This window comes from Ixodes scapularis, unplaced genomic scaffold (genome assembly GCF_016920785.2).
Source record: "Ixodes scapularis isolate PalLabHiFi unplaced genomic scaffold, ASM1692078v2 ptg001458l_1__unscaffolded, whole genome shotgun sequence".
In the NCBI taxonomy this organism is placed as follows: Eukaryota; Metazoa; Arthropoda; class Arachnida; order Ixodida; family Ixodidae; genus Ixodes; species Ixodes scapularis.
The window spans coordinates 691,967-711,912 of record NW_024610152.1 but is presented as its reverse complement, the minus strand read 5'-3'; the positions used below and the strand labels follow the sequence as shown (position 1 = coordinate 711,912).

At 46.3% G+C, this 19,946-nt stretch overlaps 2 protein-coding genes and 1 long non-coding RNA gene across 7 annotated transcripts in view; all 3 read right to left on the bottom strand.

Annotated features, from left to right (window-relative positions):
- Positions 1-288: 288 nt before the first annotated feature.
- Positions 289-6,396, bottom strand: LOC120848584. Its single transcript, XM_040220562.1, has one exon. The coding sequence runs from the start codon at positions 6,394-6,396 to the stop codon at positions 289-291; it is 6,108 nt and encodes a 2,035-aa protein (XP_040076496.1).
- Positions 6,397-8,352: 1,956 nt separating this feature from the next.
- The window catches only part of LOC120848587 (gastrula zinc finger protein XlCGF49.1), a 33,563-nt gene continuing 21,969 nt past the window's right edge, over positions 8,353-19,946 (bottom strand). For all 5 annotated transcript variants that reach the window (XM_042288261.1, XM_042288262.1, XM_040220571.2 and 2 more), the window contains one exon: positions 8,353-10,357. In XM_042288261.1, the coding sequence (XP_042144195.1) occupies positions 9,846-10,357 (512 nt within the window). In that variant the 3' untranslated portion in view covers positions 8,353-9,845. The remainder of the gene's footprint in view (positions 10,358-19,946) is intronic.
- Positions 14,144-17,784, bottom strand: LOC121834553. The gene is made up of 2 exons (XR_006077252.1): positions 17,032-17,784; positions 14,144-14,706 (listed from the first exon to the last, which is right to left on the bottom strand). It is a non-coding gene; the product is annotated as an uncharacterized LOC121834553 (long non-coding RNA).

Sequence of the window (19,946 nt, the reverse complement as noted above, 5' to 3'; positions counted from 1 at the left end):
GACTGGATGTCATAGAAAAACTGTACTTTTATATCCATAACAACCACCGTAAAAGACGGTGCTTCGTAGTAGCGCGTTACATGGTGATCCCAGATCGAATGAGTCCAAAACGAAAAAGGAAGAAAAACACACACGGCACAGACTGATGCCAACGCGATGCGGCTAACCCTAGCAAGTCCAAACTCAACTAGATTGCAGTAACACCACACTCCCCGTCTGGTATCACGAGATACCACTATGACACCATAACGCAAAGTTTACAAACTGGACACGCACTGAAGTTTTGGATCAGTCTTCTTTTGAGATGAGAAGGACAGTCTCAGTGACTGGCCGTCGGAAAGTTTTTAGTTCTCCTCTGGTCGCCGTCTTGATCTCGACTTTCCGTACTTTTCCGTCCGCACTCGGGAAAGTGTTCACAATCACACCCATAGGCCACTCGTTGCGGTGAACCTGTTTGTCCCTTAGGAGCACAATGTCACCCTCCTTGAGGTCTCGACGGCTATCCTGCCACTTGCGACGGCTCTGAAGCGTTGTCAGGAACTCACGTCGCCAACGGTGCCAAAAGGAGTCTGCCAACCACTGCACTTGACGCCACTGACTTCTGTAGAGATCCTTGACGTTGAACTCGCTGGGTGGTAACGTGTCTCCACCAACCTTCTGGGTAAGGAGTGTAGACGGAGACAAGATGTCCCAGCATTCCGGATCCATCGAAACAGGAACAAGAGGTCTAGCATTTATGATTGCTGAAACTTCTGCCAAAAATGTCACCAGAACTTCATGGCTGAGACGGCTCGGTCCGTGTTCCAACAACATGGAATCCAAAATACGACGTGCGATTCCGATCATCCGCTCCCAAGCTCCTCCAAAGTGGGAAGAATGAGGAGGGTTGAACACCCAACTGCAATTTTGGCTTGAAAGGAATGCTTGTACTTTGTCGTTGTCGAGACCACTAGTTCTCAGGTTGAGCTCTGAACATGCTCCGACGAAATTGGTTCCACAGTCGGATCGCAGCTGTTTCGCAGGTCCTCTGAGTGCGAAAAATCTCCTGAGAGCGTTAATAAAACTTGAAGCATCCATGGACTCTATGACTTCAATGTGGACCGCCCGAATGCTCATGCACGTAAACAGCACAGCCCACCGTTTGCTGCTGGCTTCTCCACCTCTAGTTCGACGTGCAGTCACGTTCCATGGTCCAAAAACGTCAACCCCCACATATGTGAATGCGGGTTCTGTACTGAGTCGATCAACTGGCAAGTCTGCCATCTTCTGGTCCAGCTGTCTTCCTCGCAGTCTGCAGCACATGACGCACCCGTGTATGTACGACGCTATGCAGCGTTTTGCTCCGATGATCCAGAAACCTGCGGATCTGATTGCTCCCTCAGTAATGTGTCGACCTTGGTGCTTGATCTGCTCATGGTAGTACCTTACAAGCAGCAAGGCGACGTGGTGTTTACCAGGTATGATTAGAGGTCTCCGCTCCTCTTGACTCAGCTGTGCGTTGTTGAGGCGACCACCGACTCTCAGCAAGCCCTTGTCATCAATACGAGGATCCAGTTTCCAAAGTGGACTTGATTTCTGGACTCCTTTCCCCTGTGACAAACACTCGAGCTCATTTGCATATGCTTCTAGTTGGACGGAGCGAATGACGAGATTCTTTGCAAGAGACAAATGCTCGACAGATAGCTGTCCTGCTTGAAGGCAGCCACGTGGCAGGTCAGCTTCGTCGGCTCGAGAAGGGCACCGAAAGTTGCCAGCAGCACGTATGAGGTATGCCACTGCACGCATCAGTCTAGGCCAGCTTGAAAAACGACTGAAACGATTAGTCCCGAGTCCATTTGTGGTCACACTGGTGGCTGAGACGCTTGCTTCGGGCCGGATTTCGGCATCAGTGTTTGGGTCCATCAGCTCAAACTCGTTCTGCAAGACGCATGAAGACTCTTCTTGACGATTTAAGAACTCTGGACCAGTCAGCCAAGCCGTCTCCTGTAGCCGGGCTGCGGGCACGAATCTTGTAGCAAGATCTGCAGGATTTGCATCGGTCCGAACGTAATGCCATTGTTCTGGTTGTGTAGATTTTCTGATGCGTTCGACCCTGTTGCCGACATACACGTAAAATCTTCTTGTTTGGTTGTGTATGTAGCCCAAAACCACCTTGCTGTCGGTGTAGAAATGCACCACATCTAGTTGTGTGTCTATTTCTTTCTGAATGAGCTCTGCCAGCTCCACAGCCAGCACCGCACCGCACAGTTCGAGCCTTGGAATGGTGTGTTGTGGACGCGGTGCTAGCTTAGCCTTGCCCATTATAAAGCCGACATGACACGCACCATCCGAGTCTGTGGCTCTCAGATACGCCACAGCTGCTACAGCCTTGGTCGAGGCGTCTGAGAAGATGTGCACTTCCTTCTGCTGAGCTGTGCTAAGTGAAACGGCCGCATAAGTGCGAGGCACTTCTAGCTGCTCGAAAGCCTGAAGGGAATCCTTCCAGTTCTCCCACTCTTTCCTCTTGTTTTCAGGAAGTGGGGAATCCCACTCGCAGGTTTCTGTGACGAGTTCTCGTAGGAGAGACTTCCCTTGTATGGTAACTGGAGCCACGAATCCAAATGGGTCGTACACGCTGTTCACCATTGACAAGACACCACGCCGGGTGAATGGTGTGTCCTGAACTGGAACCCTGAAGGTGAAGACGTCCTTCTTTACGTCCCAGCAAATTCCAAGACTGCGTTGGATTGGTGGAATGTCGTGACTCAGGTCGAGTTCCCTTAGATCTTTTGTGTGGTCCTCCTTGGGGAAAGCTTCCATCACTCTGCTGCTGTTTGATACTATCTTGTGAAGCCTTAGGTTACAAACTGCCAACATTTGTTGCGTGCGTTTCACCAGGTCGATGACACCATCTGCCAACCCGTCGTCTACGTAGAAGTTCTTTTCGACGAACTCCCTGGCATCTTTGCCGAATTCTTCCTCTCCTTCCTGTGCTGTCTTCCGGAGTCCATATGTAGCCACTGCTGGTGATGGACTGTTACCAAAGACATGCACTCTCATCCGATATTCCACCACTTTGTCGTGGATGTCATTGTTGCGAAACCACAAGAACCTCAGGTAGTTTCGATGGTCTTCTCGTACCAGGAAGCAGTAGAACATCTGCTGAATGTCCACTGTGACAGCGAAGCAGTCTTTCCTAAAACGAATCAGGACGCCCAGCAGGTTGTTGGTCAAGTCTGGTCCTGTGAGAAGAACATTGTTCAGAGAAGTTCCCTTGAACTGAGCACTTGAGTCGAACACGACCCTGGTTTCGCCTGGTTTGCGTGGGTGATACACACCAAAGATTGGAAGATACCAGCATTCCTCTTCTTCTCTTAGCGGTGGGGCTTCTTCTGCGTGGCCATTCCTGAACATCTTGTTCATGAATGTCGCAAAATGCTCCTTCATCTCTGGTCGCTTCTGCAGTGTGCGTCGCAGTGATGCAAGACGAGACTGTGCAAGCTCCTTATTATTAGGAAGCCGAGGTCTTGGCACGCGGAAAGGAAGAGGGGCTACCCAACTGCATGACTCATCTTTGAAGACTTCATTGTCCATGATGTTTAGGAATTTTCTGTCCTCCACCGATGGAGCTGGTTGGTCATCGTCCTTTGTCGTCTGGAACAACGTGTCTGTCGTTTCTTCGACGGAGTAGTCTTTGATGGGTACACCTTGGGTAGGTGGTACATGCTGGGTTGGATTGATGGGATCAGTGAATTTCTCCTTGACGAGAAAATGGTTGCGGCATGGTTCAAAAAGGGAGGGTCGTCCATTTTCGAGCACATTTGTCTTGAAGTTGGTGACACAGTCCGGCTTGCGTGTGCGACCTAGGCAGACGTCTCCTATGATCACCCATCCTAGGTCTAGTCGTTGAGCGAAGGGCGCATCAGGAGGCCCATTGCACTGCTGACGCACCTTGTGGACTCTCAGGATGTCTCTTCCCAGTAGAAGCAGAATCTGAGCTTCCGTATCCAATGGCAGTATGAGGCTCTCTATAGCCTTTAGATGTGGGTGATGACGTGCAGCGTCGGGTGTCGGAATCTCGTTCCTGTTGTTGATCATCTGATTGCATTCAATTAGGGTTGGGAGAGATAGTTTCACGCTGCCATCAATATTTGCAACCAGAAACCCAGAGGCTCTCCTTCCTGTCGTTTCTGCTGTTCCAGCACATGTCTTGAGAGTATATGGCGAACTCTCTCCCTGGACATCAAAGAGGTTGAAGAATTCTGTCCTTGCCAGTGACCTATTGCTTTGGTCGTCCAAGATGGCATACATTCTCACAGCCTTTTGAGGTGTGCTTGAGTGACACACACTCACCAAACAAATCTTGGAACAGGACCTTCCACCGTAACCTTCCCCACACACCTCGGTGCACTTGGAAGATACGTCAGGTGATAGTCCGTGATGAATGGTGTCGTCTTCGGGATCCTGTCCGAGGCTCGAAGACAAAGGTTTGGAACTGTCCGGGTGAAGCGCTCTGGTATGTTCAGTGCTGTCACAGTCGTCACACTTGATCACAACTTTACAGTCCCTTGCGAGGTGGTTTGTAGAGGAGCAACACCTGAAGCAGATCCCAAATTGTTTCAGCAGAGACTTGCGTTCTTGCAGTGGTTTCTCTCTGAACACACGGCACTTTCGTAGAGGGTGAGGTTTCTTGTGAAGCGGGCACTGTCTGTTAGGGTCCTCCATCCTCTCGGCTGTGGCTGGCGAATAATGGTCGACGGCTCCTGGAGTAACGTCGGTCGCATGGACTGAAACGGGTGTGTTTCTGAAGCCTTCTCTTGACGTGACCTTCTCATTCTTTGGGAACCTCGGAAAGGTGCTTCCCGTTGTGCCGAAAGCAAAGCTCGGGTCGTTCCGCATCCTGGCCTGGTCTCGGACAAACTTCGAGAAGAAAGAGAAAGGGGGAAAAGAGACGTGATGATCTTCTTTGTACCTTGAGCCTTTCGAGATCCACATCTCTTGGAGACGGTGTGGCAACTTCTCTGCGATGGGGTTCACCCCTCTTGCCGTATCCAAATAGCCGAGTCCTGTCAAGTGGGGATCAGCTTTTGCGGCTTCCAGTTCCAGAAGCAGATCTCCCAGTTCCCGTAGTTTGTGAGTGTCTTTGTCGGAGAATTTAGGAAAGCTTCCGATCCTCTTGAAGAGCGCATCTTCTATTACTTCGGGTCGCCCGTAGCAGTCCTCCAGTCTTTCCCAGACTATCTCTAACCCCGCCGCGGGGTTGTCGACATGTACTGAACGCAGCCTCTTTGCATAGACCGAAGACTCACGGCCCAGCCAGTTCACGAGAAGATCTAACTCTTCATTTGCCGTAACTTCCAGAGTTTGCACCATACTTTTGAATGTGGCTTTCCATACTCTGTAATTCTCGGGGTGATCATCAAACTTGACGAGTCCTGTGCTGACCAAATCTCGACGGACCAGGTATTTCAGCACACCACTCAATTCTGGAGCAACCTGCTCAGCAGGCAGTTCGTTTGAGCCATCGTGGACGGCCGCCTGGTTGTGCACATAGTCTACAGTGCGCTGAGCACGGACTTCTGATACATCTGAGATGGTTCGGTCGGAGCGATGCTCCCCGCCGTGCTGTTCTGCAGCCGCTTGCAGGATTTCTGCTTGAACTTCCATAGCAGCCGCTTCCCTTTCCAGCTGTAGGATCTGTAACTCAGCGTCTAGTTCTGCTTTTCTGCGCTCGTTAGCCGCAGCCGCACTCTTCTCCTTTTCTTCGAGCCTTGCTCTTTCGAGTTTCATGGCCACTTCCTTTCTGGTGAAAGAAGCACGAGTGCGCGCCGCTGCAGCCTCGGCGCGTGCCCTCGTTGCAGCCGTGCTTGTCGTGGTCGCAATCGAGTGTTCCGAACGCGTCGACCCTCCAGAACGTCTCGAGCCGTGAAGTCGTGGCCCGGCAGACTTCGACGAGTGCTCCGAGTTAGCGTGTTCCGAGTCCCGAGACTTCGTGGCGCGGTCGGGCGTCTTTCCGGTGTCCATCAAGGCTTTCTGAACCGCGCGAGCTCTGTCGCGATCCGTTGTCTTCTGAAGGGCTAGCTCTAGCTGGCTTTGTTCCGCGTTGATCCCCGACAAGTAGGCCACGTAGCGTTCCGACAGCGCTTGGTAACGACCGTACTCTTTTCGGATACGGCCCGTCGCCGCTTGCTGCGTTTCGGCGTTTGTAGCCTGTTCAACTTCCCGAAGATCGTTTGCGATGCGCTCCCAGACGCAGTCGAGCTTTTGACGTTGCTCGTCCCGGTTCGCTTCGTAATTAAACAAGGCCTTCTGCGACAACGTTTTTTTTCTTCGCGGTCTCGAGTCTTGTGGCGGTTGATCCTTTATGGCGTTCTCACTCACGTGACCAGCCGCCGAGTCCCCGTCCGAAGGGTCCATCTCGTCCAAGCTTCCGTGGCGGCGTCCCGCGTTCGAGTTCGAGCTGAACCGAGGTGGCGAGGCCTAACGTTCCGACGCGCTCACTTGGCGTTCACCGTCTTTTACTGTTCTGATTCCATGGCGCGCCTTAGAGCGACCACTCCTCAGATAGCGAACGACTGGATGTCATAGAAAAACTGTACTTTTATATCCATAACAACCACCGTAAAAGACGGTGCTTCGTAGTAGCGCGTTACATGGTGATCCCAGATCGAATGAGTCCAAAACAAAAAAAGGAAGAAAAACACACACGGCACAGACTGATGCCAACGCGATGCGGCTAACCCTAGCAAGTCCAAACTCAACTAGATTGCAGTAACACCACAAGAACTATTCCCGCTGTGCGCCGAGTCGAGGCTACGCACGTTACGTGCTGAGTCGAGGTTAGACGGAAAAGGTGTTCTTTTCCGCGTAGTCGTCGCCATCTTGCGTGTTGCAGCGACAGCCGCGCCGTCTGGCGTACAGTTGTAGTAGTGCGCCCATTTTGGTATGCGGAGAGCAGCGTTGTTCCTAGCTCCCGCGTTGTCCCCATTGACCCCGTACATCGTATCTTCATTGTTTTCCCTTTAGTGAGTTCTTAATTTGTTTGTTATTGAAAGTGTGAATTATTCTTGTATTCTGGCGTGTTTATTCGCCTTCATGGCGCCCGTTGTTGCGCCAAGAGCGCCGAGAGGTTAGTTGCCAGCGTCGCCGGTAATCGAAGTCGGAGGTATGTTCACTTTTCCTGAGCACGTTTACCAGTGTTTACTCTTCGCGTGTTGTTGTTTGCGAAGAATGACAGCTTTCTGCGAATGACTAACGGAGGGTTTCTATGCGCGAGCGAGGGCGACCCTGGGGATAGAAGTATCATCGTTTAATCGTAGAAATACTCACAATGGGAGTTGGCGACGCGGGCCGAACGGCTTTTGTTATGGTGCACCGTCGAGGTACGATCGCCAGTTACCGGGACATCTCTACTTCGTATGACGCCCAGATGCGTCGGAACTATTCAGCAGATGGGGGTGAAAGGGGGGGGGGGGGGGGGGGGGAGGGTGACGACGATTTTGCGCCCTCTATTCGTATTGTTTCCATTAGCGTATTTTAACGGGCGTCGCTACCGAGCAACACACAAAATTATAGTGCACATCCTCGTAGGAATGAACGGAGTTAAAAACAAAACTTGAGTAGCCAATGACAATCATTACACCCAGGGTCTTACATTTGCACCACAAGCTGCAAAATTCGTTCTAAATTTGACTCGTCGAGGCCTATTACTGCACTTGTAGATGTCCGTTTCTATTCTGCCTATTTGCTTTTTTAATGTGCTGATATTGCATCGCTTCCCCGCTGATATCAGTGGGGAAGCGATGCAAAGTGTATACGTTACAGCCGCATTCGCTTTGCGATCTTCTTGTGCTCGGTGCACAATTTGTCGCGCGCTTTTTTCCGTTTTCGGAAATTGCTGCTGCAGCCAACGACTGCACATGTTGCAGCCCGATGGCCAAATATGCGCGGACATGATACATCGATGTATTAACCCACCTTATTACAATTCACTTCGCTGTCAAAAGCTTCAAAACCCATTTAACGCGCACCACTTCAGCATCTTGCCAGCCGGCTAGGCCTGCTCCCGCATACCGGAAGTGTTAGAACCGGAAGAACTATTCCCGCTGTGCGCCGAGTCGAGGCTACGCACGTTACGTGCTGGGTCGAGGTTAGACGGAAAAGGTGTATACCGAAGGTAGCACAACCTATTGTCCTGGGCTGGGAAAAGGTAGTTTTCTCCTAAAACACCTTTTATGTTGTGTCATCGGATCTTGCTTGTAAACAAATAATTATTATAGTATTACATGTTCCAAGTGGAACGCGTTTATTAACCCAATGTGTGCAAACAGCTATCAGACCCAGAAACCCCAAATCATTGGTCATCACCACAGCCCAGTTTCACCAAAGTTTATTAAATGCCCAGAAACCAAGAAAAAGCTGTACACATGCAAATGTTTTTGCTAATATCAATGCAATTGGTTAGAGGTCTGATGGCCCATGAAGATGTCATCTTGATCATAGTCATACCTGAAAGCGCCAATAGACCAATCTCACTAAGCGCTCTGACTAGGCGTGCCATGCATACATGCCGACGCCCTAACTGTAGTTCACCGGAGGCACCCAACAGTGCACAAGAAAGTTTATGCAATCTCGTGCCGACCCGCAGCAGAGTTGTCGTGTGGGCAGAATGACTACAGTTCCTACGATGCATGCCAGCAGTGGAAACTGGTTGGTGAAATCGGTCTATTCACACTGGCAACTGGTGCAAGCAAGATGCATGAAGAGGAAACAAAGCTATATACTGCAAGCATCAAGATAGAAAGTCAAGTTCCATTGCTCCGAACATTAAATGAAAGTGGCAGGACTAAAAAGCTTGTTTCAAAAAACACTCAGTAACTGCATTATGAGAGCAACATGTCTGTAAAAAACAATAACTTCAAAACCAATTCATCTGAAATTTGGCAATTCGAAAGCGCAGTTCATCCAAGTAAAATTTTTAGTATTTCAGTAAAACAGGACCCATGCTAAGAAACACGATTTTGCAGCCTTCACAGAAAATATCACGAAAGAAAATGCACAGTAAAAAGAAAATATTGGTGTTTTACCTTTAAATGTGCAATGTCAGAATCCTTTTAGCATGGTTCGAAGTCTCCCAGAAAATATATATGCAAGAATACAAAGGGAACTATATTCTCTGTAAGCCTATGTAAGTTAAAAATTACACAAAAATATTCTTATGCCCTTCACAAATGTAAAACAACACAAAGAGCGATATGAAAGCGACAACCAGAATTTGGGTTTGAGTAACTAAAACAAAGGTCAGAACAAGACCTTAAATTAAGCTCAATGCATCAAGCTTATGGAGATAGCTGTTGCCCTCATGTGTTAGTACACCATATGGCACTCAGGATAACCATAGAGTTGCACTTAGAGCAAGTGAACGTTTAACAGGAATAACAAACAAAAATAACTAACCTTGTGCAACTTATATTTGTTGAACAAATATTGCACACAGATTATTACTTCAAATGCTAGCTTTTGTATGCAAAATATTAGTTGGACTAAACCATGACACCAAACACTGGGAATGTCTAATCCCACACTGAAAAAAAAAAGTAAGAAACATAACACCTGTGGGTTTAAGAGATCTTACACATAGGGACTCATGCAAATTATGTTTTTATGCAATGGGAGTCTTGCACAGCCTTGCAAATGTGAGAAAACAAATAAACATGCTTTACAATTCAGGTAATACAACACAATGCAGAGCAATGTTTACATGTCAAGCAAAAGTAACAAACATTTTTTGAGTTGGTGCAGATTGAGGGGCATCTGGAATGATTATTCTCCTCACAAGCTTCTGCAGTTCCCACAATGGCACACCTTTACATGTGGTTTCTCTTCCGGTGCATGTTCAGAGTCACTTTCTGCGAGAACGCCCTTCCACAGGTCTCGCACTGGTACGGCCGCTCTCCCGTGTGAACCCTCTCGTGACGCCTCAGGTGCGACTGCCTCGAAAATGCCCTCCCGCACATGCCGCACACAAAAGGCTTTTCTCCCGTGTGTATCCTCTCGTGATCCTCCAAAGCGTTCCTCTGCGTAAACGTCTGCTGGCAGACTGGGCACACGAACGGCCTTTCGCCCGTGTGCAGCCTTTCGTGCCTCAGCAAGTTTGCCTTTTGCGAAAACGCCTTCCTGCAGAAGCGGCAGCTGAAGGGCTTCTCCCCAGTGTGAGTCCTTTCGTGATCGGTGACGTGCGTCGCTTTATGGCTCTCGAAGGAGCAATAACGGCACTGATACCGGTCTCGCTGGCTCGTTCGGTGGTGTTGCACATTCAATCCGTCCACTTGAGAGAGGTCGCCCTTGTTGTCAATGCTCTCCTGTTTGTCTCCCAAGTCTGCACGGGTGACGGGAAAAATGTAGACCAGATTAAGGGGAAAGAACAATTTACCGCTTGATTAGAGCAACTAAAAAAATGTGCCTCTATAGGCAATGAAAGAGTGAGAACGGTAGGGCATGCCTAACGCCCAGCATTCAGCATGTGCTCGACGTTGTCCATCGTGCTTTGTCTGTGCGTGAGCTCTCAAGGTGCACGACAGGAGTGTTATCGAAGGCAGGAAGCTCATAATGGAGGCAGGACAACTGAAGCCCCTCCCTGCCGTGCTCGCCTTGTCAGCGACTAGAGGATTGTTTCAATTAAAAGTTGCAATGCATAAAGACATTTTTTACTTGGTACAACGAAATATGATTCATGAAATCCTAAAATTTGGAGCATTATTAGGATTAAGTTATCAGCTTGAATTTGCAACTTCGACGATGTGACTCACATTATGGGGAATTGTAGCCTAGCGAATTCCAGGGCTGGGCAGTATCACGATAGAGATGAATTGCGATAGTATCTTAGAGATCCTTTCGAGTACCTGTATCTCTGTATCGAAATACAATTGAAAAATGTATTTGTATCTCAGTAGTGAAATACATTTACAATATATCACTTGTACTGTGATACTTTGCCTGACTTAGGTATCCCGTTACATTTGTCACCGCTTTTCGCAATACATTTAAAATATAGAAACATTTGTTTGGTGCGAGTTGTTCCAGAATTTATAATAAAATCTGCTTTACAACATGATCAAACTCATTCACCAACATAAAAGAAAAACAGTGGTTTAAAGAAGGTTACGGAAAAGAATAACAAAATCAGCTCCTCACACAAAGCCTTCCACTTTTTCCGATTTAGCAGAGCGAATGCTGTAAAGAAGTTGAGTGGAAAAAAGTACAGCCCTGTTGTCCAATCTTCCCACACTATGGGTGACTCAGAAGCTTACAAGGCAACAATTTGAGATGCGCCCTCATAGCAAAACAGGGTTAATTCCAGGCAGACTGCGTTAGAGACTATGTACCATGCTTGACATGGTACGCAGTCTTTAATGTTCTGTAACAATGTGGTTCAACAGAGGTGACATGTTTTTTTAGCGGCCTTGATGATAAATAAAGAGTTTGAGGTAAGGGGTAGAGCATAAAATGGAGCAAAAAGAGGAGCGCAAGCGTAAATGACCATTCACATTTGCCACAAACTACTCTCACCACCTGGCACCGTTCGGGAACAAATGTATAGGTATCTGTACCATTGTTCCAGAATACTTTTTCGCCATTTTTGCAGAAGTATTTCAGGGATATCCCGTTGCATAAAAGACAAATGTATCTCAGTATCTGTACTTGGGCCTTAAAACACATGTATCTCAGTACATCTATTCTCGAATACTTTTTGGAGTATCTCTGCTTAGCTCTGGCAAATTGGCAATATTTTTGGTCACAATGTTGATACATTAATTTACAGGATGCTAGAAAATCGGCTGAAAACTATACCAATGAGGCTGCTTGCTAGAGTGAACATTCTTAAATGTTTCAAATATTGGCTGCTTCCTAGGTGATGATACTAAAATGCTTTCGATTTCCTCAAATTCTGATAAACCAAGACGCACATTCATGCGGTAGACTTGGAGGTTTTCTGGCGACCCTGGCATTGCTGTCGGCTGTTCCTTGAAGTGCTAGAATTACTATGAAGTGTTTTTTAATGCCCTACAAGATTTGAGCAGAGCATCATTGTCTCTGCTTCTATTAGTAGCAGTGTGGTTAGTTACCCTATAGAGACTTGATTGTAGTCAATTTAGGTCACCTTTTAGAGCAGCCAGAAAATCAATTTGGCGCAGCAAAAAAAACGTTTTAAAGCGCAAGTGTCCCTCATACTCCCCCTGCAAATATGATGCTAAAGTTCATGTTTCGCCATGTGCAACTAAAAGACGACGCCTTTCCTGCCTCCCCCTTCTGAGCCACCCATCTTTAGCATCAATTGCACATCTACTTTGATTCCCTTAAAATCTCAACTAGCTGTTCTAGCTGCGCTTCAAGGCCTAAGGCTGATCGCAACAGCTGCATTTGAAACATCAGTGATGGAAGAGGCATTTGACCTAAATATTGGTTTGGGGCAGCTACTGACACTTTTGGAGCAGATGCCAACATGTGATAGCAGATCACTTAAAAATTAAAAGAGAGTGCATCACCAAATAAGTTCATCTCTTATAATGATTAATGGTACTCCTTTGATACTGGAGCATATTACTTATTACCTTTTGTAATAAGAATTGACAGTGTGCAAAAGGAACACAGCCTTCTTTTTAGAAATGAGGCTCTGGTCAGAATAACTTCCCTTTACAACGGGCATTAAAAAAATGGCAGATAATGACTCTTGGTGCAACACTTCACTTGGGATAAAACCTCTCTCCCTTTCCTCATCACACTTGTTAGTTTATTTAGCCTGTAAATGTGAGTAAAATGCCAGTGAAAACAAGCAGACCTGCTAAAATGTGTATCAATAAAAATGAATCCCCCAAGTTAAATGAAGCTAGAAAAAAACAACCGCCCAGAAATATTATGAAGGCCGAGACTGGTGCTTTAAAGGTGACACTGCTCTTTCGACTGCCAGCTGCCCAGAAACTGTATTGACTACCGCAATCATTCTAATACAGACCCGTGTACAGTTTCTCTCTTTCTCAGCACAGCTTTTTTAAAATTAGAGATCAACTTGCATTGAAGATCAAAGGTGGTCAACTTGTAATAATTAATAATACTGGGCATAATTTCCGTCCCAATCGCGTTATCCAGGCGCTCCCCCCTAGTTAGCTGCTGCTTCTAAAACTCCGGTGCAAAGCGGTGAAGATTGACGCAAGCGTGCAGGAGAAAGGCAGCAAAAGTTGAAGCGGGCGGCACAAGTGCCATGATACGCTGTAGCCGCAGCACAGAGGCATGCGACAAGCACGATAATTGAGCGATTTCATTTGAAACACAAGGCACTGATTGTCTTATCACAGTAGCCGCCATCCTACAATTTTACAAAGCTTTCTCGAGACTTTCAACTCCCGACGTCACTGACGTTGGGAAGTTTAGAATGTTGGCGATCGACGGTCCAGAACATCAACCGGCCAGTTCCACCTTAAGCTAAAGCGCAGCGGAGGCTATAGTCCATTGCAACTCAAGAAGGTAGGGTGAGGGAGAGGAAGGCCGGGGAGGAGGAAGCAGATGAAACGCTGGAGAGAGGAGGTTTTCCCCTTTCTCCTCCAGCATCCCGTCTGCTTCCTCCTCCCCGGCCTCCCTTTCCCTTGCCCTACCTCTTTCAGCTGTAACTTTCTCTAGGTGACAGTGAGACCAATCAAACAGCATCAAATTGCGACATCACAGCATTCATCACCTTCTTGTACGTATTCTTGCATCTGCCAAACCAAGTTCTTGCATCTGCCATACCAATCAAGTGCAACAAATGTACCGTTACTTGCACTTTTAGTATGTGTTTTCCTTGTTGTACAATTTCAAGACTGCGACTCTGCTCTGACCTAGGTGAAACAAACTATAAGGTGAGTAGATGCGTTGTGAAATACATATTTGTACCATTTTCCTTTCATCTACTCGTCTGAATATTAAAATCGATGAATTATAAACTATTCCTGATTTTTGCTTTGTTTAAGCCTCTTTTGATGCACGTGTGGTGCAATTCTTAACGCAAAAAGGCATTTTGGCACAAGATATAACAGACTTTTGTTCATAAAGGACATGAGATGAACATCTGTGAATGGTTATTTTAAGCATAGAGTCAAGCCAAATAGTTTCCACTGAAACAATGTTGAAATATAATCAATTTGAGAACCGGGTTGAATCCTTTATTCAAGTTTAAGACAGGTGTAAAACAAATTCTCATTTTAGTTAAAAGTAACAACTGTGATATAGTTGAGTGTAACTCGCACTTACACGTTGCATTATCAGAACGCAAAAAAAATCCGGGCAATAAACTAGCCTACTCAACAAAATTAAACCAAACTCACTATCAACATTAAATGTGGTAAGTGAATGACACATAAGTGTCTTTCCTCGAGAGTGTATGTTAAAAAAATTATAAATCCATTTTCACATTTTTAAATGCAAGCTGAGGCGTCCACGAATGTTGACATTAGTGCAGAGGGTTATGGAAATCATAAAAGCAATTCTTTGCTAGAAGGCAAAGAAACACATTGCATTTCATGCATTTCACTCTAGTTTTTCTCTTGCAGTTCTTGTTCCTGCATCGCATAGCGTAGAGAAGTTTGGCACATTCAGGAAAATGACCGAAGCCATCTTTCCGGGTGCTCAGATTCGGTACTTGGATTGGTCTTGTTTTCCCTGCATGTGGGATATTTTCCTCTGGCTCAGCGTGTGCTGTAGGGCACGAAAAAAGAAAATGTTTCCAGCAGTTACAACTTTTGTTCACAGGCATGGACACCACACTTAGAGCCAGATTATTTCTTAAATCAATGTAATCTCGCATTCACACAACCATATTCACCAGATGTGACTCTACCATGCTGCAGGTTAAGAAAAGGTGGAAAGCTCCTCTCACAAAACCCTCCCTTCCTTCCACTTCAGCAGAACTAACACTGGAGAGATGAGTACCTCCTCGCCTCCTCTCCAGCATTCTCTCAGCTAAAGTGGAAGAGTAGAGGGTTTTGCGGGAGGAGCTTTTCTTAACCTGCAATAGGGTGTAGCACCTGTTTAACCGCCGACTAACTACGTCATCGACTAAATCACGTGGTGGGCGGTAATCACTGCTAAGTAGTCGGTATTCACCGACAGTGTTTAGGGCTTGGTCAGCCCGAGTGACTTAGAAGGTGGCTATAAACCTTAGTCGAGGATTAGGGATAGTTTAGCCAGTGTTCAGAGGGTGACTAGCGCCTCAACGCCATGGCCGACTCCGATCGTTGTTGACCGCCAGCACTAGCGAAGCACTCGTTGTATTGAAACACTGGGGGACACATCTAGAAAGAATCGTAGCACCAAATATTGTGGGAATAGGCATGTTTACAGGTCAGATCTGTCGCTGAAACTATCTTGGTCGGTGGACGGGCGCTTCCACATGTTTACGTCGCTGGCAATGCATCTTCCGTTATATCTCCCTTACGTTTTTAAAAAGTTAATTTTAAAACTATCTACTGGACAATGAGCCTCTCATTTTAATACTGTAAAACCTTTATTTTTGCGGCCCCTGTTTTCGCAAATCGGTCACGGAAGACATCATTGCAACCACTAGGTTTTGTGAAATCCAAATGCCTGTATTAAAACCCTTAAGGATCGAAATTTTCGCATGCCCTTGAATTTCGCAAAATTTTTCAATTAGCGAAAATGAAGGGCTTGCAAACATTAAGGGTTTTATAGTATTTTCTTTCTGTGAATTGATATCCGAATATTTTTTACGCGATAAAATCTCCAGTCACAGAGCGGTATTTGATTTACGCACATGCGGGAGCTATATCTTTTCGTGTCTCGTCTGCTTCTTAGTGCCGACTGGTCACCAACTTGCTTTGTGCTCGTGAATACTGCCGAGCCTAGTTGCTCCTCTGTAGCCAATTCCTTGTTCAGCTTGCGAATACTCAGATGCGCTACCAACTTTAAAACAGTGCTAATTGTTGAAGCTGTTGAATACGGCTGAGCATGTTTAAGCGGCTCCTCGAAATGCGGACACCTTGCACCATTTCATAGGGGAACACGAAACGCAATGTTCTCATATGGAGACAGATGTTTTGACCTGAGATAAATACTTCACTAAGAAGTTATGGCGTACCTTGACACATTCATGAACGTGGATGCGGGTAGCATAGAGGAGAGGGCTATTTTTAAACTTTTTGTATCTTTAGAAAATTCTTGAACATCCATGAAGCTCTATTTTCATTTGTTTGTAGATACCCAATGTGTCCACCTTTTCGTTCTTGCAGAGTGCTTTTCCCCTCAGCACACAACTGTGGTGAAGCGACCAACGCAGAATTACAATGTCTAGTGCAAGGCTGTTGCTTTTCTAGAGTGCACCACCATGCTATGACAAGTGCACTCAACAGACCTAGCTATAGCTAATACTGAAAAGGCTTAAAAACTTTTTTTTTTCAAATTATTATTGTTACATAAAAAGAAGACCCAATGTACTCCAGCATTATCAAGCCTATTAAGCAAATTTCTGCAAGGAACGGTTAAATTAACATTGATTTTGATGTACTCGGGACTACGTCAAAATGCAAAATCTTGCACACTTTCATCTGAATTTTGTCGGCAATGGAGGTGGAGGATTAGACACACTATACCCATAATAGATTTGTCAGTCTATAAGAAAAAGAAACAGTATGGCTAGAGGGCAAGGAAGGAAATAAAAGGAAAAACAAGTGCTTGTAGATCTGTCGCCTTAAACACATGAGCCAACCATTCCCAACTAGCACTGTTCCACTGTTCAATACAGTCAAACCCACTTATAACAAACACGATAGTTCCGCGAAAAGTGGTTGTTTTATTAGTAGTTCGTTATATCTGAACTTACCTATAAAACATGTCATAAATAAGGCTAATGAAGCTGGTATTGGTAGTTGCACTCTGCCAGCTCTTTATTTAAGGAAACTATTTGCACGATTCTAACGCACAGGCATATTTAGCTTTCAGAGAATGAAAAAGTAAATTGCTGCTGATTCCACTGCGCAAGTAAAATAATGAAGATTGACCACATACCTTATAGAACAGATTTTATGGAACGCACGCCAACACAAAAGTAAATGCCGTGCACTAGTCCGACGATGGTTCTTCACTTTCCACAATTTTAATTAATACTTGCTTTGGTCTAAAGCCTTTCAAGTGCCGCGCTTCCTGCGCATGTAGTACGAGTGCGCGGTCGTCGCTTCTGGCAGGGCCGTCTTTTAAACAACACTTCCAGAGCTCGTAGGGTGGCTGGGATTGCGAGGCCACGCAGTGCTGCTCCGTTGTTATCTTTTCCCGCCAGCATGATGCCCTTTTGTTTAAATAAAGCCTCTTAGTGGATTCTTTTTCCCCATCTTAAAGACAGACACGAGTCCGTAGACGCCAGAGAATGTGCTTGATACAGATACCAAAATGGCGAACGTAAACCAACAGTCACGATGGTGATGGGGCTAGATATTTTACACCGAGCATCGAGTTACAGAGTTTGCGAACATAGAACGAACCACTGATCTCAGTGACAATTGCTAGATCGCACTTCCCGCTCCCACAAGTAAAGCCACCGGAGGGCCATCTTGCTCGGGTAGGATTTGTGGTTTTGCTAGCGTTTCGCTGTGGTTTTCCAGCGTGCTGTAGACACGTTTTATACTTGTTCGTCGTCATTCGCCGAAGAAGATTTTTAAGACTTTGTGTACCGTTGAGACTTGCCATTGTGAACACGTGAAGAATGTTACGAAAGCGTAGTGCAGCAGGAAAAAGCCACCACTCATCAAAAGCAAGTTTCGCCGGTGTCGCGGCGGGATCAAAGCTTCCTTGACACGCCGAGTGCTGCATCTTAGTGCTTTTGCACGCTCGGATACCAATCAAGAATCGACGCCGCACCAAAGTTCTGAAGGTGTGTCGCGCGTAGATGTCTCTAGATCATATATATATATCGGCCATGGAGTTCTGGATCGTCCAGCTGTTTCGGTGAGTTGCTATCAATAAAGGGGGAAGGGGGGGGGGGGGTGATCTGTACGTCTTCTTATGTACTATTAACCATGGCTATGTTCCAAATCTACTCTAATAGATTAAGTGGGAGCACGAATAGAGCAACGCTGTGGAGCAAGGAGGGTTTTCGAAAGCAAAAGTGCAAGACGGCGAAAATGAAAAACTTTGAAGCGCGGCCGATATGGTCGTGTGCAATTAGGCGAGCAGCGCTCAAACGTCAAGTGCAATTAAGTAGGTTGATAATGAGCCAGCACTGATCAGCGATGACGAAAAATAGACGCACCTTCCCCCCATCTTCCGTCGCTAGTGGAGGCTGGATTAAGCTCGTTCCTAAACCGCGAGGGCCGCAAGTATACAGACGTCAGAGTAAAGTAAGACACTGATCCAGAGGCAGATACGGCTTCACGCACATTGCACTCGCAAAACACATTCACACAGCATCGATTCTTGGTCTGTACCCAAGCGTGCGAAGACACAGACACGGCACTACGGTGTGCCAAGGAAGCTTTGAACGTGCCGCCAGATTGGCGAAACTTGCTTTTGACGAGTTGTGCCTTTTTCCTGCGAACTTTTTTTTTTGCTAAAATGAATTGGCAAAAGGGTACTGATTGTCAATGGATGCTGTAAAGTATGCACATGTGTCTGCTTTTCTTTATATTTGCACTTTTAACATCCCTACCAACCTGCTTTTGCCTCACAAATAGCACTTTGTTCAAAATAAAATAAATAAAAATAACTTTGGCAAACATAGAGAAAGGGGGCATCTGTCCTCCCGCAGTGGGTGCCCCATCATGTAAAGCCCTGTCCAAACAGGATAAGAGCAAAAATCGTGAGCCGACAAGACTCCTTCAGAAATCATGGAAATTAAAGCGTCCAGCAGTTCCGATGTCTGTTTCGATATCGGCCAAGTGAACATTACTATTTTCCTCCTCGCTTCCTCCACTTTTCGGTGACCCAAGTTTTCGTCAGACTTGACACCACCCTCCTACACCAATGCTTTGAGTTTCATACTCCGAGCGCAGCAACTATATAGAGCATAGCGTACAGGAGAACGACACACCGAAACTATCGATGAGCCACATCAGCCACGTCCAAACGCAAGGTTCTGATGAACTTGGCATCTCATGGATACAGGTGGCATAAGCCGAAATTATTCCGAAGATAATTTAATTAAGGCTTCTGTAAAACGACTGAGTGTAAATTAAATGAAAAAAAAAACAGTGACGTTAGGAAGTTTTTACGCATGTTGTATTATTTGGAAAGTTACCTTGATTGATCGATTTAAATGAAAGACAACATTATTGAGCCCGCTTGTCGACGCAGGAAATTGTCAAACTTGTCAGATGCTCCGTCGTTCCGTCTTGATGCGCAAGATGGAACTCGTCGACATGCTACGCCGATACCGATACACTACCATTCAATAAATAGCACGCAAATTCCTTGGCAGGCGAGATGCACAAACAAACCTTTTCCGCAACGCAAACTGATGTTTCGGCTTTCCGATCGAAGTATCTATATTTGCTGGGCAAAGCATTCCAAAAAGGGCAGTGGTTCGAATGTCTTCTCATCTCTCCAACTTTTCTGTCGCTGTGCTATCGGCAAGCTACCGTTTTATAGATGAATCCGTTTTAAGGCGAGATTCACAAACAAACCTTTTTTGGAACGCTAGTTGATGTTATGGCTTTCAAATCAAACCGTTTCTACCTGCTGGATTAAGCCCTATTCAACTAAAAGGGGCGGCAGTCCGGGAGTGCCCTTTGTCTTGACAACGTTTCTGTCAGCGCAGCCATCTTGTTTGTGGACGTGACGTCACAGAGCGCGAAGAAGTCACTCGCGCTCCGAGAAATACTTGGTGCCAAAGAGAGCGCTCGAGTGACAGTATCCGGCGGCGCTCCCACCCTTTTGGTTAAGGGGGGACACTACCCAAAAAAGTGAATTTTTGAACCACTTGTCTGATTTAA

What these genes read in the sequence shown, in the direction of transcription:
- LOC120848584 (XM_040220562.1), bottom strand. Translation starts at nt 6,396, where the DNA reads ATGGACCCTTCGGACGGGGACTCGGCGGCTGGTCACGTGAGTGAGAAC.